Source organism: Plutella xylostella, chromosome 30 (assembly GCF_932276165.1).
Source record: "Plutella xylostella chromosome 30, ilPluXylo3.1, whole genome shotgun sequence".
Lineage (NCBI taxonomy): Eukaryota > Metazoa > Arthropoda > Insecta > Lepidoptera > Plutellidae > Plutella > Plutella xylostella.
Genome location: NC_064010.1, coordinates 1961856 through 1983990, shown reverse-complemented (window position 1 = coordinate 1983990; position 22135 = coordinate 1961856). Strand labels below are relative to the sequence as shown.

At 37.2% G+C, this 22135-nt stretch overlaps 1 protein-coding gene across 2 annotated transcripts in view; it reads left to right on the top strand.

The window, feature by feature from the left end:
* The window catches only part of LOC125488479 (scavenger receptor class B member 1-like), a 41379-nt gene that overhangs the window by 10630 nt on the left and 8614 nt on the right, over window positions 1-22135 (top strand). For both annotated transcript variants that reach the window (XM_048632032.1, XM_048632031.1), the window contains exons 2-4: window positions 12318-12443; window positions 13009-13113; window positions 20250-20360. In XM_048632032.1, the coding sequence (XP_048487989.1) occupies window positions 12335-12443; window positions 13009-13113; window positions 20250-20360 (325 nt within the window). In that variant the 5' untranslated portion in view covers window positions 12318-12334. The remainder of the gene's footprint in view (window positions 1-12317; window positions 12444-13008; window positions 13114-20249; window positions 20361-22135) is intronic.

The window sequence follows — 22135 nt, the reverse complement described above, 5'->3', positions numbered from 1 at the left end:
TCACTGTTTCCATAATGGCACATCACTGTTTCTCTTCATTTTTATGAATTATTGTCAAACGTTCTTTAATTGCAATAACTATTTACACAAAACACTTTAAAACCACAAAGTAATATCCTTTCAATGTTTCATCCACTTACGAAAACACACGTAAAGTAAAGATAGGTAAATTGTCCAGTCAAAGTTCAATCACACACATTCACAAAACATTTAAAATACGAAATTGTCCTCAGAACCAAATTGTCCGTTAGAAAGTACTAAGTACCTATTTACACTTACACAAACACTATTTATTTTCAATTTTACACTAAACCTAAATAAACACTATACCTATTTTAATACGTTACTATTTAAACTATTTATTATTATGTATATTTACAAATATTTATTTACAGCACGCAAATGCAACAAAACAAACAACGCGATCGTAATTCGTAACGTTGCGCGAGGCACAATTAGCATAGCGGCCACCCGTGGCCGTTGCCAAATCGCGACTGCGGAGCTAATTTCAGCAGATAGCGGAGCGCTATTGCGTAGTGAAGCTTGCAGCTTCGCAGCGTCTCGCTCTGTCACACGCGAGTCGCGCGACGTTGCACCGTTGAGAGAGCGAGACGCTACAAAGCAAATGAATATCGCCTGCGCGGTTATCGCGCGCCACGTCTCGCGGCTGCGAGAAATAGCAGAGCCGCTCCGCTATTTCTAGCACAGCAGTAGCGTCGTGGCAACGGCCGCGGGCAGACGCTGTCCAATTTTGCGAGCTAAGATCGCGAGGGCGCGTCGCGTTATAATTATAGCAGCATTTGCGCGTTCATAAAGCGAATGCTATTCGTTGCGAGCAAATCACTTGCTATGTTTTTTAGCTATATGTTATATTAACCTCCACTAGTAGGCAGTGAATGGAAGCCTTGATCTGTTCACAATCTCTTACAATGAGTTGTTTAATAGGCGGTGTGAAGTTTCATGTAGGTACACTTGTCCAAAATTTATAATGCACATGCAGATCTTTACACCCGAATCATTAAATCGTAAGAGCCTTTAAAAAAACACTTGCATTTTGCACCTTGTACGAAAGAAATAGGAGTCAATATCATGTGTCACATAATCGAAAACAACCGATCTGTCAAAGATTTCTATGCGCATTATCAATTTTGGAGCACTGTACTATTCTTCTTAAATTTATCGGAGAAAAGCATTACTTATTAGATAAATTTTGGTTATTATACTTATACACTGTACCTATTATTAATGTACTTATCCGATATACCGCGATCAACTCTGAAGTCGCGATAAAAACGTGATGTAAAAAAAGTAAGAATTTGTCTCATAATTATGTACTTACCTACCGCCGAATGATGTTAAAATACTACCCTGTATGTTTAAGTAATGTAAATAAAATTTCGCAACTTTCAAGTACTAAAATTCAAGGTAAAAATTAATGCTTAGTTTTAAATAGACAAATTTGACATTGCATTAACTATGAAAATAATATTAGGTTAGCACTACATTAAATCCGCTCGTTCTATTTTAGTATAATCATATATAGCTGTTCCCGCGAGCTTCGCTTCGCCTTAAAAAGTTTTCCCGTGGGAATTCCGGGATAAAAAGTAGCCTATGTTCTTTCCCAGGGTCTATACCATATGTATACCAAATTTCATTCAAATCCGTTCAGTAGTTTTGGCGTGAAAGAGTAACAGACAGACAGACAGACACAGTTACTTTCGCATTTATAATATTAGTTAGGATAGTTAGGATTAGGATTAAACACTCGAGTAATGAAAAAGTTCCACCCAAAAAATGCAGACTTTTCTGTTTAGGACTATTTTGGTGCTATTTGTCACTGAAACTTTTTCATTCGTCTCGATTATAAGTAGAGTATTGTAATACTTAATTAGGTATAGGTATATAGTACCTATATTATATTTATCATACTTTAGGGTATAATGAGGTGGCTATGGGGTTGATGGTAAATGACGAATGCAGGATTCTTGAGGCCAAACTATTTACTGAACCAAATTACATTTTCTTAAGTGTGTTCTAAGTGACGGGCGCGAGACGACTAGCGTCTGCGCATTGTTCGCTACTGGAAGTTACTAGAAAGCTGACATTGCAAAACGTGACTATAACATGTGTCGCTACATCACTTCCCCCGTTTTTCAAAATTTTTGTCAAAAATTTTCAAGTACAATACGTAATACCTATGTTACAAAAGCCTCTCTTACGGAGCTTTAAACTTGAAACATATTATATCAAACAAAACAGAAATTACAAAATTACATTTCAATACTGATACAAAATTAACAAATCAAACTTATAAATCTCACACAATAAACCACTTGGTAAAACTACGTAGCACTCTGTTCACTCGCGACGCGCTTATCACATTCCGCTGACCGTGCAAGATGAACGCTGCTACCTCGGTTCTGCGAATTCGACCTCGTGTGTGATTGAACCATGTTGCAAGTTCTGATCTAAAAATAGCTTCTTTCTTAGCATTTCTCATCCATCCTGGCGGGAACTTCCTTGAGGACCCTCGAGTGAGCCTCCGCGTGGGTGACCAGTCCACTATGCTCCAGCTCGGCAGCCTCGCAGCGAGGAAACCGCCCAAACTCGCTAACTTCAGAAGCGCCGATTACCGCCCGTTGACCTTCCGTCGTGAACGCGCAATCGTACCTTCTATGTGTTCCGCTCGTCCAGGTTCTGACTTGAGATGCTTCGATACGCTTATTTCTTCTTCGTTGTATAAGTAGCCCAAATTTATGAAGGGGTGATGTTCTTCCAGTAGATGATGTTCCTGATGTTGTCGTTGTTACCCCATGGCCTCGCTGGGGGAGCCGTCTCGTCCACGCCGTTCCATGCTGCGCCGTTCCATGCCGCGTCATCGCCGTGCTGACTCTATAATTTCTTCCGAAGGTTGCGTGTTCAGATTGTCGGGGTCACCAGTTTAGGGTTACATGTGGGTGGCTATGGGGTTGATGGTAAATGACGAATGCAGGATTCTTGAGGCCAAACTATTTACTGAACCAAATTACATTTTCTTAAGTGTGTTCTAAGTGACGGGCGCGAGACGACTAGCGTCTGCGCATTGTTCGCTACTGGAAGTTACTAGAAAGCTGACATTGCAAAACGTGACTATAACATGTGTCGCTACATCACTTCCCCCGTTTTTCAAAATTTTTGTCAAAAATTTTCAAGTACAATACGTAATACCTATGTTACAAAAGCCTCTCTTACGGAGCTTTAAACTTGAAACATATTATATCAAACAAAACAGAAATTACAAAATTACATTTCAATACTGATACAAAATTAACAAATCAAACTTATAAATCTCACACAATAAACCACTTGGTAAAACTACGTAGCACTCTGTTCACTCGCGACGCGCTTATCACATTCCGCTGACCGTGCAAGATGAACGCTGCTACCTCGGTTCTGCGAATTCGACCTCGTGTGTGATTGAACCATGTTGCAAGTTCTGATCTAAAAATAGCTTCTTTCTTAGCATTTCTCATCCATCCTGGCGGGAACTTCCTTGAGGACCCTCGAGTGAGCCTCCGCGTGGGTGACCAGTCCACTATGCTCCAGCTCGGCAGCCTCGCAGCGAGGAAACCGCCCAAACTCGCTAACTTCAGAAGCGCCGATTACCGCCCGTTGACCTTCCGTCGTGAACGCGCAATCGTACCTTCTATGTGTTCCGCTCGTCCAGGTTCTGACTTGAGATGCTTCGATACGCTTATTTCTTCTTCGTTGTATAAGTAGCCCAAATTTATGAAGGGGTGATGTTCTTCCAGTAGATGATGTTCCTGATGTTGTCGTTGTTACCCCATGGCCTCGCTGGGGGAGCCGTCTCGTCCACGCCGTTCCATGCTGCGCCGTTCCATGCCGCGTCATCGCCGTGCTGACTCTATAATTTCTTCCGAAGGTTGCGTGTTCAGATTGTCGGGGTCACCAGTTTAGGGTTACATGTGGGTGGCTATGGGGTTGATGGTAAATGACGAATGCAGGATTCTTGAGGCCAAACTATTTATTGAACCAAATTACATTTTCTTAAGTGTGTTCTAAGTGACGGGCGCGAGACGACTAGCGTCTGCGCATTGTTCGCTACTGGAAGTTACTAGAAAGCTGACATTGCAAAACGTGACTATAACATGTGTCGCTACAATACTAATACGTATAGCGTAGCTAACTTACGTTATAAATATGAACTAAGTATTTTTCCTAACAATAACAATACATAGTACTTAATAAATATCACATATTGTAGGTATCATAAATTGTGAAAACGTTACAAGTTATGTAAATCAGTTTAAGTAAATAAGTATCGACCATATTGTTTTTATTAAGATCATCTCATCATTATAAATGTACTAACGTAAGCTCTTAGGAATCCTGCATTATCTTAAATACTGCGCAATAGTCTCTGGAACTAGGATATTATTCAATTATTTATAAGTAGTTTAGGGACCTAATAAGTGTATTAGGTCCCTAAACTACTTAGAAATAAGTATAATGCGTGGTGGACAAAGGCTTCATTGGAGGAGTAATTATTTATAAGTAGTTTAGGGACCTAATACACTTATTAGGTCCCTAAACTACTTATAAATAATTGAATAATAATTGAATAATACGTATTAGTTTACTAATACACTCACAACAATGAAAGAGTTTTAGTGACATAGCAACAAATTACTCCCAAACGGAAAAGGCTACCTTAATTTACCTCAGCAATTTGGAACAGATTAATTAGGCAGTCTTTTCTTGTATATATATATATATATAGTATATATGTGTATATATTTAGGATTTATGTGTATTGTATAGTATTTTGTTATTAGTAGGTTTAGGGTTTATATATTTATTTACTTAGTTTTAGGGTTTAGGTATTATTTTATTTTAGGAACTCCACAATCATAATTATGTTTTGATCTTTTTTTTTCTTTTTTGTACACCCGTACTTTTTGATCCTTGTACCTCCTGCAGGTTGACTGGCAGAAAATGCTTTTAGCATTAAGTCCACCTAATTGTACATACATTATTACGATTGTAAATTGTGCAGTAAAGTATAAATAAATAAATAAATGTGTGGTGTAATTGTGTGTGAGTCAGGCAGAGGGTCATTCGAAACAACTTTTGTTCAACTAGTTCTGAAAAAAACAAATTGCTTTAATTGTCTTCTCCATAGAAACTTTGTTGGTCTCATGACTTTTTCTCCTTTTTGCTATTGGAGACCAAATTTTTCTCCAACTGCTCCAGAATGAAGAGTTGAATCACCCCATATCGGCTCAGTATACCACATCTGTAACACCCTGTAGTTGTGTATACTTTTGTAGCTCGAAGAATGGATGCATTCAAATAACATTGTAACTGCATTATAATGAACACTATTAACTTCAACCGGCAGGCGTAAAATTGCTAAATAATGTTTACAAACTAAGTACGTTTTTTTAATCAACACTTTAGTCATCTGCCAAAGTGATTAGACACGGGAAAATCCTTGACATCCCTCCTCAGATGCTCCTCAGACTGTATATACTTCTTCTTATCGTGTCGTGTTGATAAATATGACATGCTGCCGGGATAGCTTATATTATTAAGTAGGTCTGAAGTGTTAATTGTAAATTCTACGACAAGAAATAAACGATATTTCATTTGATTTCATTTCGAAGTGTTAAGGTTAGAACCACCAAAGCACCGCCTCGTTGCTATGATGATCGAACCCGGGATCTTCGGTATAGTAGTCAGGGCCACTTACCACTACACCATTTGACCGTCCAAGCAATGAAACAAGGGCGTGGCTGACAGAAATTGGAGAAACTGTATGAAGCGGAATTCTCATCAATTGAGATGGCACGAATGTCACAATAGAAGATCATTGACAGAATCTATTTGACCGCCAACATGTCACAAGTCACCACACAACACATTTCCCTAAATAAAAGATTTGTTACAATGGGGCTCATTCTAAAAAAACTACTTTCGTCCACAAACATAAAAAAAATGCGCGGTTTTAAAAAATCGCTTTTACATTGCTTATTTATCCTAACTAATATTATAAATGCGAAAGTAACTATGTCTGTCTGTCTGTCTGTTACTCTTTCACGCCAAAACTACTGAACGGATTTGAATGAAATTGGTATACATATGGTCTAGAGCAGCTATACTCAAACTGCGGCCCGCGGGCCGCATGTGGCCCGCCGGGCCTTTATCAGTGGCCCGCGTGTCATGAGAGATAATAGATAATAACATTCTATGTAAAAAGTATCGGGATTATATCCATATAAAAAACTTATTTAATCACCTTCAAAGTTTGCTCCTTAAGAAACGATACCCATACGCCAACGAATTATCCAATCATCACAACATTTTTTTAAACGCTGTTTTCAGAGTTGTGTCGCGGCGCTTTTTCCTTATTGTCTTCTATCGATTGAAAACAGTGCCTCGAAGTGGTATTTTGTGTTTAGGAAAAAAAAAGATAGCTATAGCCGTGAGCTGCAGCCATATTTGGTTAATATGTTATATGTTGTATGTTATTTGTTGAATTTTTCAACAAATACCATCGAACATCCACCTCAATATTTGTGCGAAAGGTGCGATATCGTGGTGCAAAATCATTCTTGTTTTTTTTCCACAAATCTGGCCTTCTTCGTCGAATTTGCTGTATTAAATTTTACATAACCCGCAAATAATACTATTTTCCTACCGTTTGACTTTCTGGCAAGAATGCCAAGTGCACAACACCACAATAGTCAAAGAAAACATGACTTTAAATTACAATCGATAGAAAACAAAAAGAAAAAAATGAAAATTCGCCGCGAGTACTAAACACAACTCTGCAAAAAGCGTTTAAAAACGTTGTGATGATTGAATAATTCATTCGTGTATGTGTATCGTTCCTGAAGGAGCATACATTGAAGGTGATAGATATATAAATTTGGATGAATAACATTTTTTTTTTTGTTTTCATTGGTCTAATATTATATGCATGTGTTTTTTTATATTAGTATACATCGCTTTATAATAAATTGCTTACGGCCCGCGACTGCATGACTTGAACGTGTTTGTGGCCCTTATATAAAAAAGGTTGAGTACCAATGGTCTAGAGTCTAGACACTGAGAAAGAACATAGACTACTTTTTATCCCGGAATTCCCAAGGGAAAACTTTTTAAGGTGAAGCGAATATTTTGACATGTTATAATTTTCTTTGACTTTTTTTTGACTAATTTACCCACTGATGACATAACTAATATTGAAATTGACCACAATAATCTAGCTGACGGACATGCAGGTATTTCTGGCACCTACAAAACTACACTCGTGTCATCAAACAATAGTAAATTTAGTAATAATCAAGGTATTTACAAAGAGCAAAGAACTTATTGTAAAAAAAAACAAAGACACTTTGAGAGACAAAATTTTAAACCAAAACTGGCATGCATTAGGTGTAAATGGCTTTTTATGTAAATTCACTGAAATATTCCATTGCAGCTTTCCAAAACGTAAAAGAAAAATAAACTCAAATATTGAGAACAAAAATCGTTGGATATCAAAAGGCATAAGGGTCTCCAGTAAAATGAAGCGTTTTTTAAGTTCTGGAAATAAATCCAATACCGACGCTTCTATTTTGGTTTACAAGCATAATTATATTTCCCAATACCGTAAAGTTATTAGAAGTCTAAAACGGAATACTGTCATAAAAGAACTTGTAAAAACTGAATTTTCATCGAAATCAATATGGAACGTGGTTAACAAACATCGTAACAAAAAAAAATGTAAACATGAAAAAAAGCTGACATTAAAACTTGAAAATAGAATTACTGATGACCCAAGACTTGTAGTGGACACATTTTCGAAACTTTTTGATCATAGCGAAATTGCTACCACAGAAAATTTTAACGCAGCTCATACTATATTGACAACCAACACGGTAAGAACAGAAGACTGTATGTATCTTAAAGCTGTTACACCGGCAGAGTTAGTCAAATTAGTAGCTAGCATGAAAAATAAGAAATCGTTTGGATTTGATGAAATCCCAATCAATATTGTGAAAGAAAATATCGATGTATTGGCAGAACCGTTGTCATTTTTCTTTAATAACTGCATGGAACATAAAATTTTCCCAGAACAGCTGAAAATTGCGAAAATATTACCGGTTTTTAAAAAGGGATCAAAAACTGACCCCAAGAAGTATAGGCCTATTTCGCTACTACCAACCTTATCAAAGATTTATGAAAAACTTCTGAAAAGCAGACTGACTGTTCATCTTAACTTGAACAAAGTATTAAATGACAGACAATTTGGCTACCAAAAAGGTGTAGGTACAAGTGATGCCATTGACTCCCTAGTAGATGACATCGTCAAAAAACTCAATGACAAGAAAAAGGTTGTTGGCCTATTCCTTGATCTGAGTGCCGCTTTTGACACAGTGGATCACACAATATTGCTCGACAAACTAGATCACTATGGAGTTAGAGGACAAGCTCTTGAGATATTTAAAAGTTACCTTCAAAACAGATATCAATTTGTTGAAATAAAATTTGAAGAAACTGGCGAGGAAAAGGTATTTAAATCTAACATGAGTAAGGTGACAAGAGGTGTTCCACAAGGATCAATTCTGGGACCACTCTTTTTTATAACTTTCACAAACGATCTGATAACCTACATACACAACAATATACCAAATATAGAACTGGTGGTATTTGCGGATGACACTAATGCTGTTCTATATGCTGACGATATTGAAACCCTAAACCAAAACGTTACTGCTGCTCTAAATGCGTTCAAGATGTGGTTTAGTTGCAATAAACTCCATCTTAACCCAAGTAAGACTAGTGCTATGCTCTTTAGAAACACCGCTAGGAATGAGGACACCCTTAATATTCATTTTGACGGAGATCAGATAGGTTTAGTGGAGACAGTTAGGTTCTTAGGTATAAATATAGATTCGTTTTTAAACTGGAAGCAGGAACTTACCGCAATAGAGGGTTCAATCAGCTCGGCATGCTATGCTCTCAGAACTTTAAGAGACGAGCTGACTTTGGAAAACCTTAAAATGGTATATTACGCATTAGTTGAATCCAGGTTGAGGTACAGCATCATGTTTTGGGGTCAGAGTCATGACTACAACATGAAAAAAGCATTCACAATCCAGAAACGGGCCATCCGTACAATGGTCCGGATTCCACCCTGGGACTCGTGTAGGGAACACTTTGTGAGGTTAGGAATATTAACTGCTCCTTCCTTGTATATTTTTGTACTACTCACAAAGTTATCAAAAAATCTACCCAGATACGAATCAGCAGATCTTAAGGAAGCGCGAAATAAATCAAGGAGGAGAGATATTCGCATTAATTCTCTGAGCGCCAGACTCAAAATCGCGGAACATAGTGCGCGATATCAGGCTGTGTTCTTATACAATAAACTACCAATTGACTTGAAACAAATTGACAAAATAACTTTATTTAAGAATTCTTTACGTGCCTTCTTGTTGGAAAAGTGCTTCTACTCAGTTGACGAATTTATTAACTTGCATGTGCATGACCTATTTTGACTTGTTTTTTTTTTTATTATTTGTATTATTTTGTTTTGTATTGCATTATTATAATCATTGTGTAATTTTATTGTGTAACATTCAAATACAATGTATTATTGTGAAAGAATAAATGAAATGAAATGAATGAAATGAAATGAAGCTCGCGGGAACAGCTAGTTAGTTATAAATGTGACTTTTTTAAATTGGTAGAAGTTTTTTTTCAGATTTTTCCAAAAGTCGAACAAAAGTGGTTCAGAATTAACCGTGGTCCATTGATTATTGTTGTGTTGCTTACGTAATCTAGAAATATACTTATATTTTTTTAACGCCCAGCTACATTATTTAATAATTCACTAGGAAGTAAACTTTAATATCCAGTTTAAGTACTTATCTATAAGTTATTTCTACAAATTCCTAGCACACGCTAAACCAGCCTAGAATAATTGAGTGGTTTCGTTCACAGATCAGCTAATTAGTATTCGCTAGTTATTCTACGAGCATTAACTAGTCTGTGACGCAAGGCTGTTCGATGATTGAAGACAATAAATTTGTTATCTATGGTCAATCGAACATGCGATGCTGTTCAAAAAAAATAATAGATAAATAAGTATAATAGATAAATATATAAGTAGGTGTAAGTAAGTAAGTATTCTAGAATATGGCATACTGGCATCCAGTGATATACCTATATATTATTATAAGTGGAAGATGTCCATTGATAATAATTATAGCATGGTTAAATAACCACTTTACGCTTAGGTAGGATACCTACTTTTGGTTTAGATATTACCTTTTGGTAGGTAGGTACTACATAATGGCAATAACATCAGGTAAATTAAGTCTAAATAGGCCTTGATAAGAATGGTTCCTATATGTGTAAATGAACTACTTACATATAAGTATTTTAAAAAATACCTCTGTTAAAATGGTACTTACTGAAGATATACTTACATAGTATATTCTTTATTTGTACACACACATAAAATAAACATACATAACTTAATTACAAACACATATGTACAAAATTTGCGGTCTTACATTTTAATATATATTAAGTTCCTATCAATAATATATATATAAACTTTGTAGAAACTTTGTTGGTCACGTGACTTTTTACTATGGAAAATAAAATTAAAAAATCGCGAATTTCCAAATTCTGATTTCAGTTTCGGGCTTAGATATACCATGCTGCACATGTAGGTTTCGGCTTAGTATACCAATTTTGCAACACCCTGTATACATATAATAAATAAATCATATAAATATATATAATAATTACATGTCAATAGTATCTATCTATCGAAGACTTATAAATTGTACTTTTTTTATTGCTATGATGAAGTATAAAAAGGTAAGTACTTATTACTAATAAAACTAAAGTACCTACCTACCTACCATTAACTACAAAGTAACTCAGCGTGCCTAACTTTAATTAAGATTTACTAGGCAATTAGGTTTCTAAGTGCACCCACTGATGAATCACATCTTATAATAATACCTACCTAGTGCCAACCTAGGCAAGTGCTATACCTATTACTTATGCACTACAACCGGACATTGGTCGCTGGATAAAAAATAATAGGAACCTTTACTGCATTTTTTAGACTTGTAATGAAAAGAACAACAAATTATAGTTTGTTTTTATTATTTGAATTTATTTACTTAGTTATTTAGTTAAAACAAGGTTTTAAAATAAAAAATAATGAACCAATTATACGTACTCGTAAGTAAGCAGGTAGGTAGCAAAAATTGCTACTTTCGCAATGAAAAAGTCAAAGTCAAATGTTTTTATTCATCGTATAAAAATATAAAATTCTCTGATGGACGTAAGTTTTTACAAACTACTTATTTATTTTACTTTTTTGACAAGGAACGATTATATTTTTGTTTATAGACTTACTGCCAGTTTCTATAACTCTATCCTAACTAATCCTAACTAATATTATAAATGCGAAAGTAACTGCGTCTGTCGGTCTGTCTGTTACTCTTTCACGCCAAAACTACTGAACGGATTTGAATGAAATTTGGTATAAATACAGTCTAGACCCTGGGAAAGAACATAGGATACTTTTTATCCCAGAATTCCTACGGGAAAACTTTTTAAGGCGAAGCGAAGCTCGCGGGAACAGCTAGTCTACCTATAACTGGTAGTTACTTTCATACGATTTTGACATAAACAAAAGTAACAAATCTGTCAAGATCGTATGAAAGTAACTACCAGTTATAGATAGATAGAGTTATAGAAACTGGCAGTTAGTATAAGTATACTAGTATATACTAAGTCTATGATTTTTGATAATGTAATTTCCTAGTAGAATGACCTCATTTCAATTTGATTCTATTACGTATCAGAGAAAACCCAAAATGTCTTAATTAGTGTAAAGTATAATCAGGTTCTTCTATTCTAAAGTAGATTGGTTCAACTTTTGACAAATGTCATAACGTCTACATAGTTTTGAGCATCTTTTGTTATTTTATTAGAGTAAGTGCCAATTTCTCCATAGTTAGATAGAGCATAACCAGGGAGTAGTGGTTGACTTTTGACACATCTGTCATGAATTTTATATGGAGATGACGTTTAATTTATAAATCAATCCGTGTCGGTTAGATAACCGACTATGGAGAAATTGGCACTAAGAAACATGAGAAAAATAAATGTGTAGCTATTTTTAGTAGAATAGAACACTACAAGAGTCGCTATAACATTATATATTATTTTTTAATTGGTTTAACGGCTGTGGGAACCTGTCCTTTCGCGCCAACTAAACTTTTTTTCTCCACCCACAGACAAGGCAAAGAGCGCGATGTCTGCGGCCGCGTTCCCAGACAGCCAGCACACAGAGCACAGCGATAGTGACGCGCCACAGAGCAACGCGGACTCTCTGAACAGCCTTCTACAGAACAGAGATGAGGGTAAGGAAAGGAAGAAAGAAAATTCAAATTAATAACATACACTGTGACGTACCAGCGAAGGACGCCCTTCTGCCCGCTGGACTGACGACCTTTATAAAGGCGGATAGCCGGTAGTGGTTGGATGAGGACCGAGTGTTGTGGCGCTCCTTAGGAGAGGCCTATGTCCAGCAGTGGATGATTATTGGCTGATGATGAATATACACTCACGAGCTAAGTTGTGGGTCCCGGTTGCTGCTTCGGCAGCAGTCGTTAATCCTAGTCAGAGGCCTTCGGACAGCTTGAAAACATCTGACAGTCGGGTTGTCCACTTACCCGACAACTCTCTCAAAACAAGCTTGCTTGTGTTGGGGTCCACCCACCGGCACTAGGCTAGCGTGGTGGACTAAGCCTAAACCCTTCCTTCATTGGAAGGAGACCCAGGCCCCAGCAGTGGGGACATGATGGGTTATGATGTTAATGAGGTCTAACGTCTGTTAGTTTTGACTCCACCCGAACCTCACTTCTTCTAGTGTTGCCAAAAAAAATACTTTTTTTAGTAAAATAATCTCAGAATAATCGTTCGCAGACTCCAGAGACGACAAATGCGTGGACGTGGAGTGTCTGGAGAACCAGTGTTCACTGAACTGCGAGGATGGAGGTACAGGGTCTCAGAGACGGGCTGTTTGTTGCAGTAAGTCACTTTTTTCTTATTAATAGAAAGATAGGAAGGATAGAAAAAAATATAGCATTATCCTACTAAATATTATAAAGGCGAAAGTTTGTGAGTTATATGTGTATGATTGTTAGGTACTTCTTTCTCAAGACTCCAAGACTCAAGTACTCAAACAACCCCCGAGAGGACTTGAACGCTGACCGCTCTCATATTGTACTAAACGGTGAAGGTCTCGAAGAAGTATCAACTTTCAAATACCTACACGAATAGCAAGAGCAGCTGCAACGTTCGGGAAACTGAACAACAGAGTGTGGAAATCACACGATCTAAAACTGCAGACAAAACTCTCCGTTTATAAGGCTCTGGTACTACCAGTCTTACTCTATGCTGCATAAACCTGGTGCGTTTACAAACCAGATATCAGAAAACTGGACTCATTCCACATGAGATGTTTGCGTTCCATTCTACACATCAAGTGGCAAGATCGTGTACCAAATACCGAAGTTCTGAGGCGCTCAAATATGACTGGCATAGAAGCCCAACTAATGAAGAGTCAGCTAAGATGGTGTGGACATGTAACGCGAATGAATGACTTGAGGCTGCCGAAAACTGTGTTCTACTCCGAACTTACCCGCGGGAAACGGAACCATGGCGGACAATACCTTCGATACAAAGACGTCCTAAAACGCCACCTAAACGCCTGCAGCATACCACCGAATCGTTGGGAGGAGCTCGCACAAGTAAGGCCAGAATGGCGTTCCGCAGTCCGGAAAGGTCTAGAGAATTACGAAGAGACCCGACTTAATGACCTGGAAGCGAAACGACAAATTCGAAAATCCCGCCCAAAGCCCTCCTATACGTATACATACAACGACTCCGGTCAACTATTCTGCGCCCAATGTGACCGGGTGTTTAAAAACAAGTTCGGATTCTCCAGCCACATCAGAGCACATGCGAGAAGATAGACAGGGTCGCTGTCGTCGGATACGACGAGGAGGCCATCATCACATGTCAAAACGGCTGAACCGATTGTAATGAAATCTGGTATCGAGTTAGCTGACACCCTGGATTAACACAGGCTTCTTTTTGTCGCGAAATTCCCATGGAAAAACTTTTAAGCTGAAGCGAAGCTCGCGGGAACAGTTGGTTAAGAATAACTTGTTAACCAAACTTTGTCAATTTTCCTTTATATACATTTAATCGTACCTTTATATACATATAATAAAATACTTACGTTATTTAACTAAGTATTCTCACAATGACATGTCGCCATGCTCACCCAACTGTGCCCTAGGCCCTAGCCTACAGAGGCAAGCGTCCGTGACGGGTGTCGAAGCCGCGACCTCTGGTGTCAAGAGCCAGCGCGCCACCACTGCACGTACTAGCGAGTTACATAGAGGGTATTATGAATAATGATTGGATAGAATGCGATTAAAATATTAATAAGGGCGATGATGAGTTTTATCTATTGTTCTTCTTAGCGTTGTTGATGACAAACACTAGAACTGAACTAGGGTTTTACCTCGAGAATACATACATATACATATGCACTCACGACTTTAATCCCCGAAGGGGTAGTCAGAGGTGGCTCACAAGCGAGCCACCCACTTTTCGCAGCACATTTGTACTCACGTGATAGGTTGCGAACCCATATCGCCGTTTTTGGAATAAGTACAATGCACTTAGGATACACATCTAGAAAGCAGGTTTCCTCACGATCTTTTCCATCACCGTAAGAGCACGTGGTATTATTGTACTTAAACTCCTTAATTGAAAACACAATTGAAAGAATTTATTGGTACAGGCCAGGATTTGAACCCACGGCCTCTCGATTGAGAGGACGAGGCCTTATCTATGAGAGTATCTATGAGAGTAATTTTAATATAGAAATGGCACAACGATAGTATCGTCGCGATTTGCAAAACGGCTCCTTAGAATGTCTTCTATAAAGATTCATTAAGTACTTATCATGTCTATTTTTATATCTTACAGGCAGATAATTCACACAACTACATAATTAGGACCTAGGTTCTATTCCCGGCATGGAAACAACACTTGTAATCAAATCAGTTGCCATGATACAATCAGCTGTGTGTATGACCTACGATCTAGGATCCTAATACAGGCATAGCGCATGGAAAGAATACTAATGATGTGATCTACGTGTTGTAGCATTGTTCATTATCATCTTAGATTGAGAATATACGGACAAGATGGTGCGTCACATATAACGGCAAAGCAAAAAAACTGTTCGCATTTTGTTTACTGCCAAACCGTTATGAGTTCAACTTAATGTGAATCATTGTACCTACCAATAAATCCTAACTTCCTAACTAATATTATAAATGCGAAAGTAACTGTTTCTGTCTGTCTGTCTGTCTGTCTGTCTGTTACTCTTTCACGCCAAAACTACTGAACGGATTTGAATGAAATTTGGTATACATATGGTCTAGACCCTGGGAAAGAACATAGGCTACTTTTTATCCCGGAATGCCCACGGGAAAACTTTTTAAGGCGAAGCGAAGCGCGCGGGAACAGCTAGTAAAGTCATAAATCTTCTAACCGAACCAATTCGAATAAGAGCTCAGTGTTAGAAATGGGGTGTTATTTGTCAAGACGTTTCTTTTTCACAGACACTCCATCTAGTTTTTATTAAAATATCATTGTGTTGTGAGCATTGTTCATTATCATCAACATGTATAGGTATGTATAATTGGTTAGATGCTAATCAAACTTATTGTTACTAGGGAGATCGTATTTTAATACGTAGTTTAGAAGACGGATGCTGGTCAGAAAAAAAAAACACGCACTCACGCCTTGTACTAATGTACTCCCTTGCGGGGTAGGCAGAGGTGCATTGCTGCACCCACTTTTCGCCAGAGTGTTATGTTAGTCTCAATGTAATAGGGGGCGGGCCTATTGCCATTTAACGGGCATGCTGGTCAGAGTAGATATAATTAGCGTAAATTCTATCTACCTAAATTAAACTAGCATAGCATCCGTCTTCTAGATATTGAGCAAACTTTCAAAATACTTATAATAAAATTACAAGATACTACCTAAAGTGGAAAAAAATATTTACCATTTTAAAAATCTCTTTCACATAAAAAAAATAATTACCAATTTGTAATTGTTAATTTGTAATTGCGCCTACTTAGAAGTAGGTATACCCAGGTAGGTATGACGCAGCCAAGTCTAGTCTAGAAAATGGGGTCATGAAACTGTATACAAAAAGGACAGAGCGTCAGCTATCTGTCTATTGTTAAGAACAAAGATGGATGACCAACGTAAATAGGTATGCTTCTGATTTAATTAGTGTCTGCCCTAATGCAGGAGGCCTGAGTGACGTATCACCTGCAAATGACTTATCAAACTGGCTGTGAAATTCATAGAACGAAAATTTGTTTACGTGTGACTCAAGGGGTCATTCTGAACAACTCTTATTCTACCTTCGACTTTCGGGATGTTGCAAAAAAAACTATAGTCTGTCCATCTTATTATGGCTTTATTGTACACACACATAAAATAAATTTAACTACTTAACTTATACTAAACTATCTAGGTTACAATTAAAAAAGATAATAATATAGAATACTTAAAATAACATCCTGGCCTGGAAATATTCTACCCTTAATAAACAGGAGTTTATCAAAGGTAGAACATTTCTTTTAGTTCGCTGCCGTCGCCCGGGATGGTTCCGAGGAGGCTGGCAGCGTTCCCTCTCTGTATAGCCAGGCTGATGCGCTGGCTGAGATAGCTGCCAGCCCTCTGGTCCCTTGATACCTCGACCAGGCGCGACGAAAGTTCTTTGGTTTATCTTATTATTGGTTTTTTGACATTCCACATCCCATACATATTTGATAAATGCAAAAGAAAACCAACTTTAATTACCAGGCATAAAGAAACGTCAAAATAACATTGTGGAAGCTCTATAAAATGCCATGTATACTCTTACCACTTTTCTAATACCTAAGTAAGTAAGTATAATTGATCTCTTAATTGTTGTTTTTTTTCATTGTTTAAAATGTCGAGGCAGCAGAAATAGCTTTTCCACTCATGCTCTGAAATTACCTATTTTCAAGCACGGGGAAAATTGCTTTCTTGCATCTACAATTCCAAGTCATACCTTTATTATTATTATTATTATTATTATTATTTAATACTTTATTGCACAAATATGAGATATAAGTGTACAAAAGGTGGACTTAATGCTAAAAGCATTTTCTACCAGCCAACCTACAGGAGGTACAAGTAAAAAGGTGAAAAGGTGCAAAAAAAAACATAAGTATATGAAAGCAGGAAAAACTAAAAAGTCACTTGATAATTAACTTAAAAGAAATACATAAAATATACATATTACAAGAAATGATAAATATAAATTATATTATTTACACACGAATATTATATTTATGAAGTATTATATATTCTATATTATTTAGAATATATACAATAATACATAATTATAATATTCAAAGAGGTGAAAGAAAATGCTATTGATCTAACTTGCTGAGGTAATGAGCACGGGTTAATCGCTTGAAGACATTGCGAGAAGGAGCTTTCCTAATGTTCTCGGGAAGATTATTCCTTTAATATTAGTATATCATCTGGAACCGATGTTTTGCTTTCTATTTTCGTTATTGGTCCCATAGTGGAGGCTGCTCTGTACGTCGAGTTCATTGACCTACCTTCGCGAAGTTCACTGACAAATTTCCACCTGTAATACATAAAGTCCCGACTTCCTCAACATTTACTGCGTCGTTATGTCGTTAACGCTTATGTAATTTTACATATTTACTTTTATAGTTGAATGTTAAAGTGATTTTAACGAAAACATAAAAGTATACTTAGTTATGTGAAGCAATAATTTTAAATAGATGGTCTTTTATACAGGGTGTTGCAAAATTGGTACACTAAGCTGAAACCAGCATGTGCAGCATGGTATATCTAAGCCCGAAACTGAAATCATAATTTCAAAATTCGCGAAAAAAAATATTCATTTTTCATAGAAACTTTGTAGGTCACGTGACTTTTACTATGGAAAATTAAATTTTTCCAAATTCTGATTTCAGTTTCGGGCTTAGATATACCATGCTGCACATGTAGGTTTCGGCTTAGTACCTATACCCTTTTTGTAACACCCTGTAGAAAGAAAGAAAGATCTTCTTGGGGCGGTTACATAGCTGATTAAAGGTAAATGTCCAGCTTTCGGCATCATACTCAACAGACGCGTCGCATTTAGTATTATTTGTATATAGAATCCTAACTAATATTATAAATGCGAAATTAACTGTGTCTGTCTGTTACTCTTTCACGCCAAAACTACTGAACGGATTTGAATAAAATTTGGTATATAGATGGTCTAGAACCCTGGGAAAGAACATAGGCTACTTTTTATTATGAAGCGAAGCGCGCGGGAACAGCTAGTACATTATAAATAAAATTCACACAAACATTGAATCTGTTTGGTCCGATACGTACCTTTGATATCGACAGGAGAGCTTTTCAACCAGAGATATCCTATGCTAAGTTGCAAATGGGTGCGTTATTGCGTTTGAACAAGTCCTAATCAAACCACTATTTGGTGACAGAAGGAACGTATATTAACAACAACCAGAAAGTCATAATAACCCAAGAAAACTTAATACCGCGATGTAGACAATTGCATAGTGTCATCTGTTAGCAGGCATATGAACTACACTAAGATAGGTAATATATGACGATTCTACAGCGTTTGATATCTACTTACTATCCACCAATCATATTCATGGGTCCAAAGCATAGCTATGGTGGAAATGTATTCCATATTTTAAATGGAACTATGTTTTCTGCGAATGCGTGTTATATTTATATGTATGAATAGTATACTTTGAGGGTGTACTGAGACGTGTGTTAAATTATTCTAGAAAGCATTTGCAGTAGTAAGTATTATTTATGCAAGATACAAAAACCAAGAATTTCTATAAATAGATAATATTATACTAGTACGTAATAAGTATTATGTAGCTATTATGTCATTGCAAACAATGCAGATTCAACGTACCTAACTAGGTACCTAGCCATAATACCTAAAAAAAACACCAAATGCATTATGAAAACAAAAAAGGTCATACTGAGTCATATACTTAGGTAAGTAATTCTAATAATTACTTACCTAGGTTAACAAAGATCACATTGAACATTCTGGTACGCTGTGGGTTTCACAAATGAGATCGTCAAGTTCAACAGAATTTGCGATTATGGAATGCAGTGCTGTGATGGGCTAAGCTGAAGTGGCAGTGGGCCGGCCATATATGCCGAAGAACCGATGTTCGGTGGGGCAAACACATTCTCGAGTGGAAACCACGAAAGCCAGGCAAGTCTACCGTGGGACGCCCTCCGGCCCGATGGACCGACGACTATAAACAGGTGGCCGGTGATGGCTGGATAAAAACCCGAGGACAGAATTATGAGCTCTAGGAGGCCTTGAGAAGCCATGGTGATTTCATTCATCATAATGACACAAAAAAACACCTAAGTAATTCGGTAAAACCTCATGGGTTTTTAAACCACATTGTCAAGTTCAAATTATGCAATAAATAAACCACAATGTAAATGGAAATAGGATGACATTTAACACACGTGCTGCGAGCAGATGAGATAATAATCCATTCATAGAGATTCCTCGATTCTTTCCGTAAACGCGTTTATGTTAAAATTATGTAATTTTATTTAAATTAGTCTAACAACGTGGTGCGAAGCGTCTTTAGTCGAGCTAGCTTCAGTGATCGTAACTGATCATTGAAGTTAAGCAACACATGACATGACACGATCAGACGATCATTCATATGGATGGGTGACCGATGTCAAGTAGAAGTTTTCGGGACGCTTCCGTGCTTAGGAGGGCACGTTAAGCCGTGGGTCCCGGTTGCTGCTTCGGCAGCAGTCGTGATACCTAGTCAAAGGCCTTCGGGCCGCTTGAAAACATCTGACTGTCGAGTTGACAACTTACCCGACAACTCTCTCAGCACAAGCGTGCTTGTGTTGGGGTCCACCAACCCGCACTAGGCCAGCTTGGTGGATGAAAGGCCTAAACCCTTCCTTCCCCGTGTCCCAGGAGTGGGGACGTGATGAGTTGTGATGAAATGATATTCTATTCTATTATTCTATTCTTCCAGGCCCGGTGTCGCAGGTGGTGTTGGGCTGTCTGTTGGTGCTGGTGTCGGTGGGCTCCTTCGTGTTCAGCCCCCTCGACTTTATGCTGTGGGAGAAGCTTAACATGAGGCCGGGTAAGTACCTTTATATGCTCTATCTATTCTAATGTTATTATACCTACCTACTAAGGGCAGTGCGCGCGTTGAAAATTTTTTGTAGCGCAATTTTTGTCGCAGAATATGACATAGGTACTTAATTAGAATATGTTATGATGAATAAGTTTATACCTTAATCTGTACGCGCATTACTTTAAAAATAATCTATGTAGAATCATTTAGAGATTTTAGAGCATAATTATGTAAGTATACATTATAATTTTATTTATTTAGCAGGAGGCATATATAAATCCAATCAAACGCAATGTTTTGCTCTGTAAATCAAAGATTTTATTTTTCACTTCTAATACTAAAATAAAATAATATTTAAATGTTTGAACTAAAATATAGGTACACTTGTCCAAAATTAATTATGCACATGCAGATCTTCACACCCGAATCATTAAATCGTAAGAGCCTTAAAAAAACACTTGCATTTTGCACCTTGTTCGAAAGAAATAGGAGTCAATATCATGTGTCACATAATCGAAAACAACCGATCTGTCAACGATTTCTATGCGCATTATCAATTTTGGAGCACTGTAAGTACTTATATGTAAAGTCAGACAATGCAAACTTTGCAACTGAAGAATATCTGCAAGTCTACATTTTAGATGTGAGTAAGCCTTAAGTGCATTGTACTCGTTCCAAAAAAAGATTTATGTGGCTGACCTAGTTCCCAACAAGGTACGACCCCCCCTTTATACACAAAGATACGATGAATAGGTGTACTAGAATACTTTTAAAGTCTACGCCATAGAAACCTAGGTCAATGCCCAAGGCTAAGATGAGACATGTAGCTTATTTTTTAATGTTTATGTCTGCCATTTGCATCTAACAGTAATTAGGAAGTGTTTATTTCGTCACGATTATTTAGAAAAAAAAACAACATAACCTCAAACGCACAATTTGATGCGCTGTTAAGGTTCTTTGTCTTAATTTTGAACTTAGATGACCCTTAAGTGTCAGTGTTAAAGTTTATTATGGCTTGTCATTGGTTTAAACCTAGTCTAATAACAGTTTAGTGGTTTAAAGGCATAAGTTCCGTTTTGTTACGCTTCCTCAATACTAAATTTGGTAGTTGGTACATATTAGTGTTAGCGCGAACAAATAATATTATAACTAGATTTGTTTTATTTGCACTCAGTGTTTGGGTCAATGGTGCTACGGAAATATACTAGTTAACTGATACCGGACTAACTAATTCTTTTCCTTAGCGTGTCGTCGGTGACAAATACACTCACGAGCAATGAAAACGTTCATGGGTGAGCAATGTCACTGGGACTGGTAGTGTATACTACAGTGCCACAAACTTATCTGTTCCGGTGAGAGCTCACATAAATGTCTAATATTTCTTCATTGGTAATTCGCTCTTGCGGTCTTAATAAACCCATCTAATCTTTAACAATATACAATTCATTAGTAAGTAATGAGATATGGATCAATTTAGTTTGCTCTCATCGGAACAGATAAGTTTGTCGCACTGTAATTTGTTACTTGTGTTCTCTATTTAGACAATAAAATAGTAGGTATTATTCTGCTCTATTCTATGTACCTATAAAATTGGTTCTAGACTAGGGCTTGTCACCGTGGTGAAAAGGATATTGGCCAGTCAGGTTAGCCTGCCTCAGTCGCTGACAGATCAGTAGGTGGGTCACTTTTGGTTTTCCTAAAATTCATGTTCGTTCGTTCGTAGATTTAGAGAGTGATTCCCTGGGTCCAATCAACCGACACTAGTAAGTATTTGTTTGTTA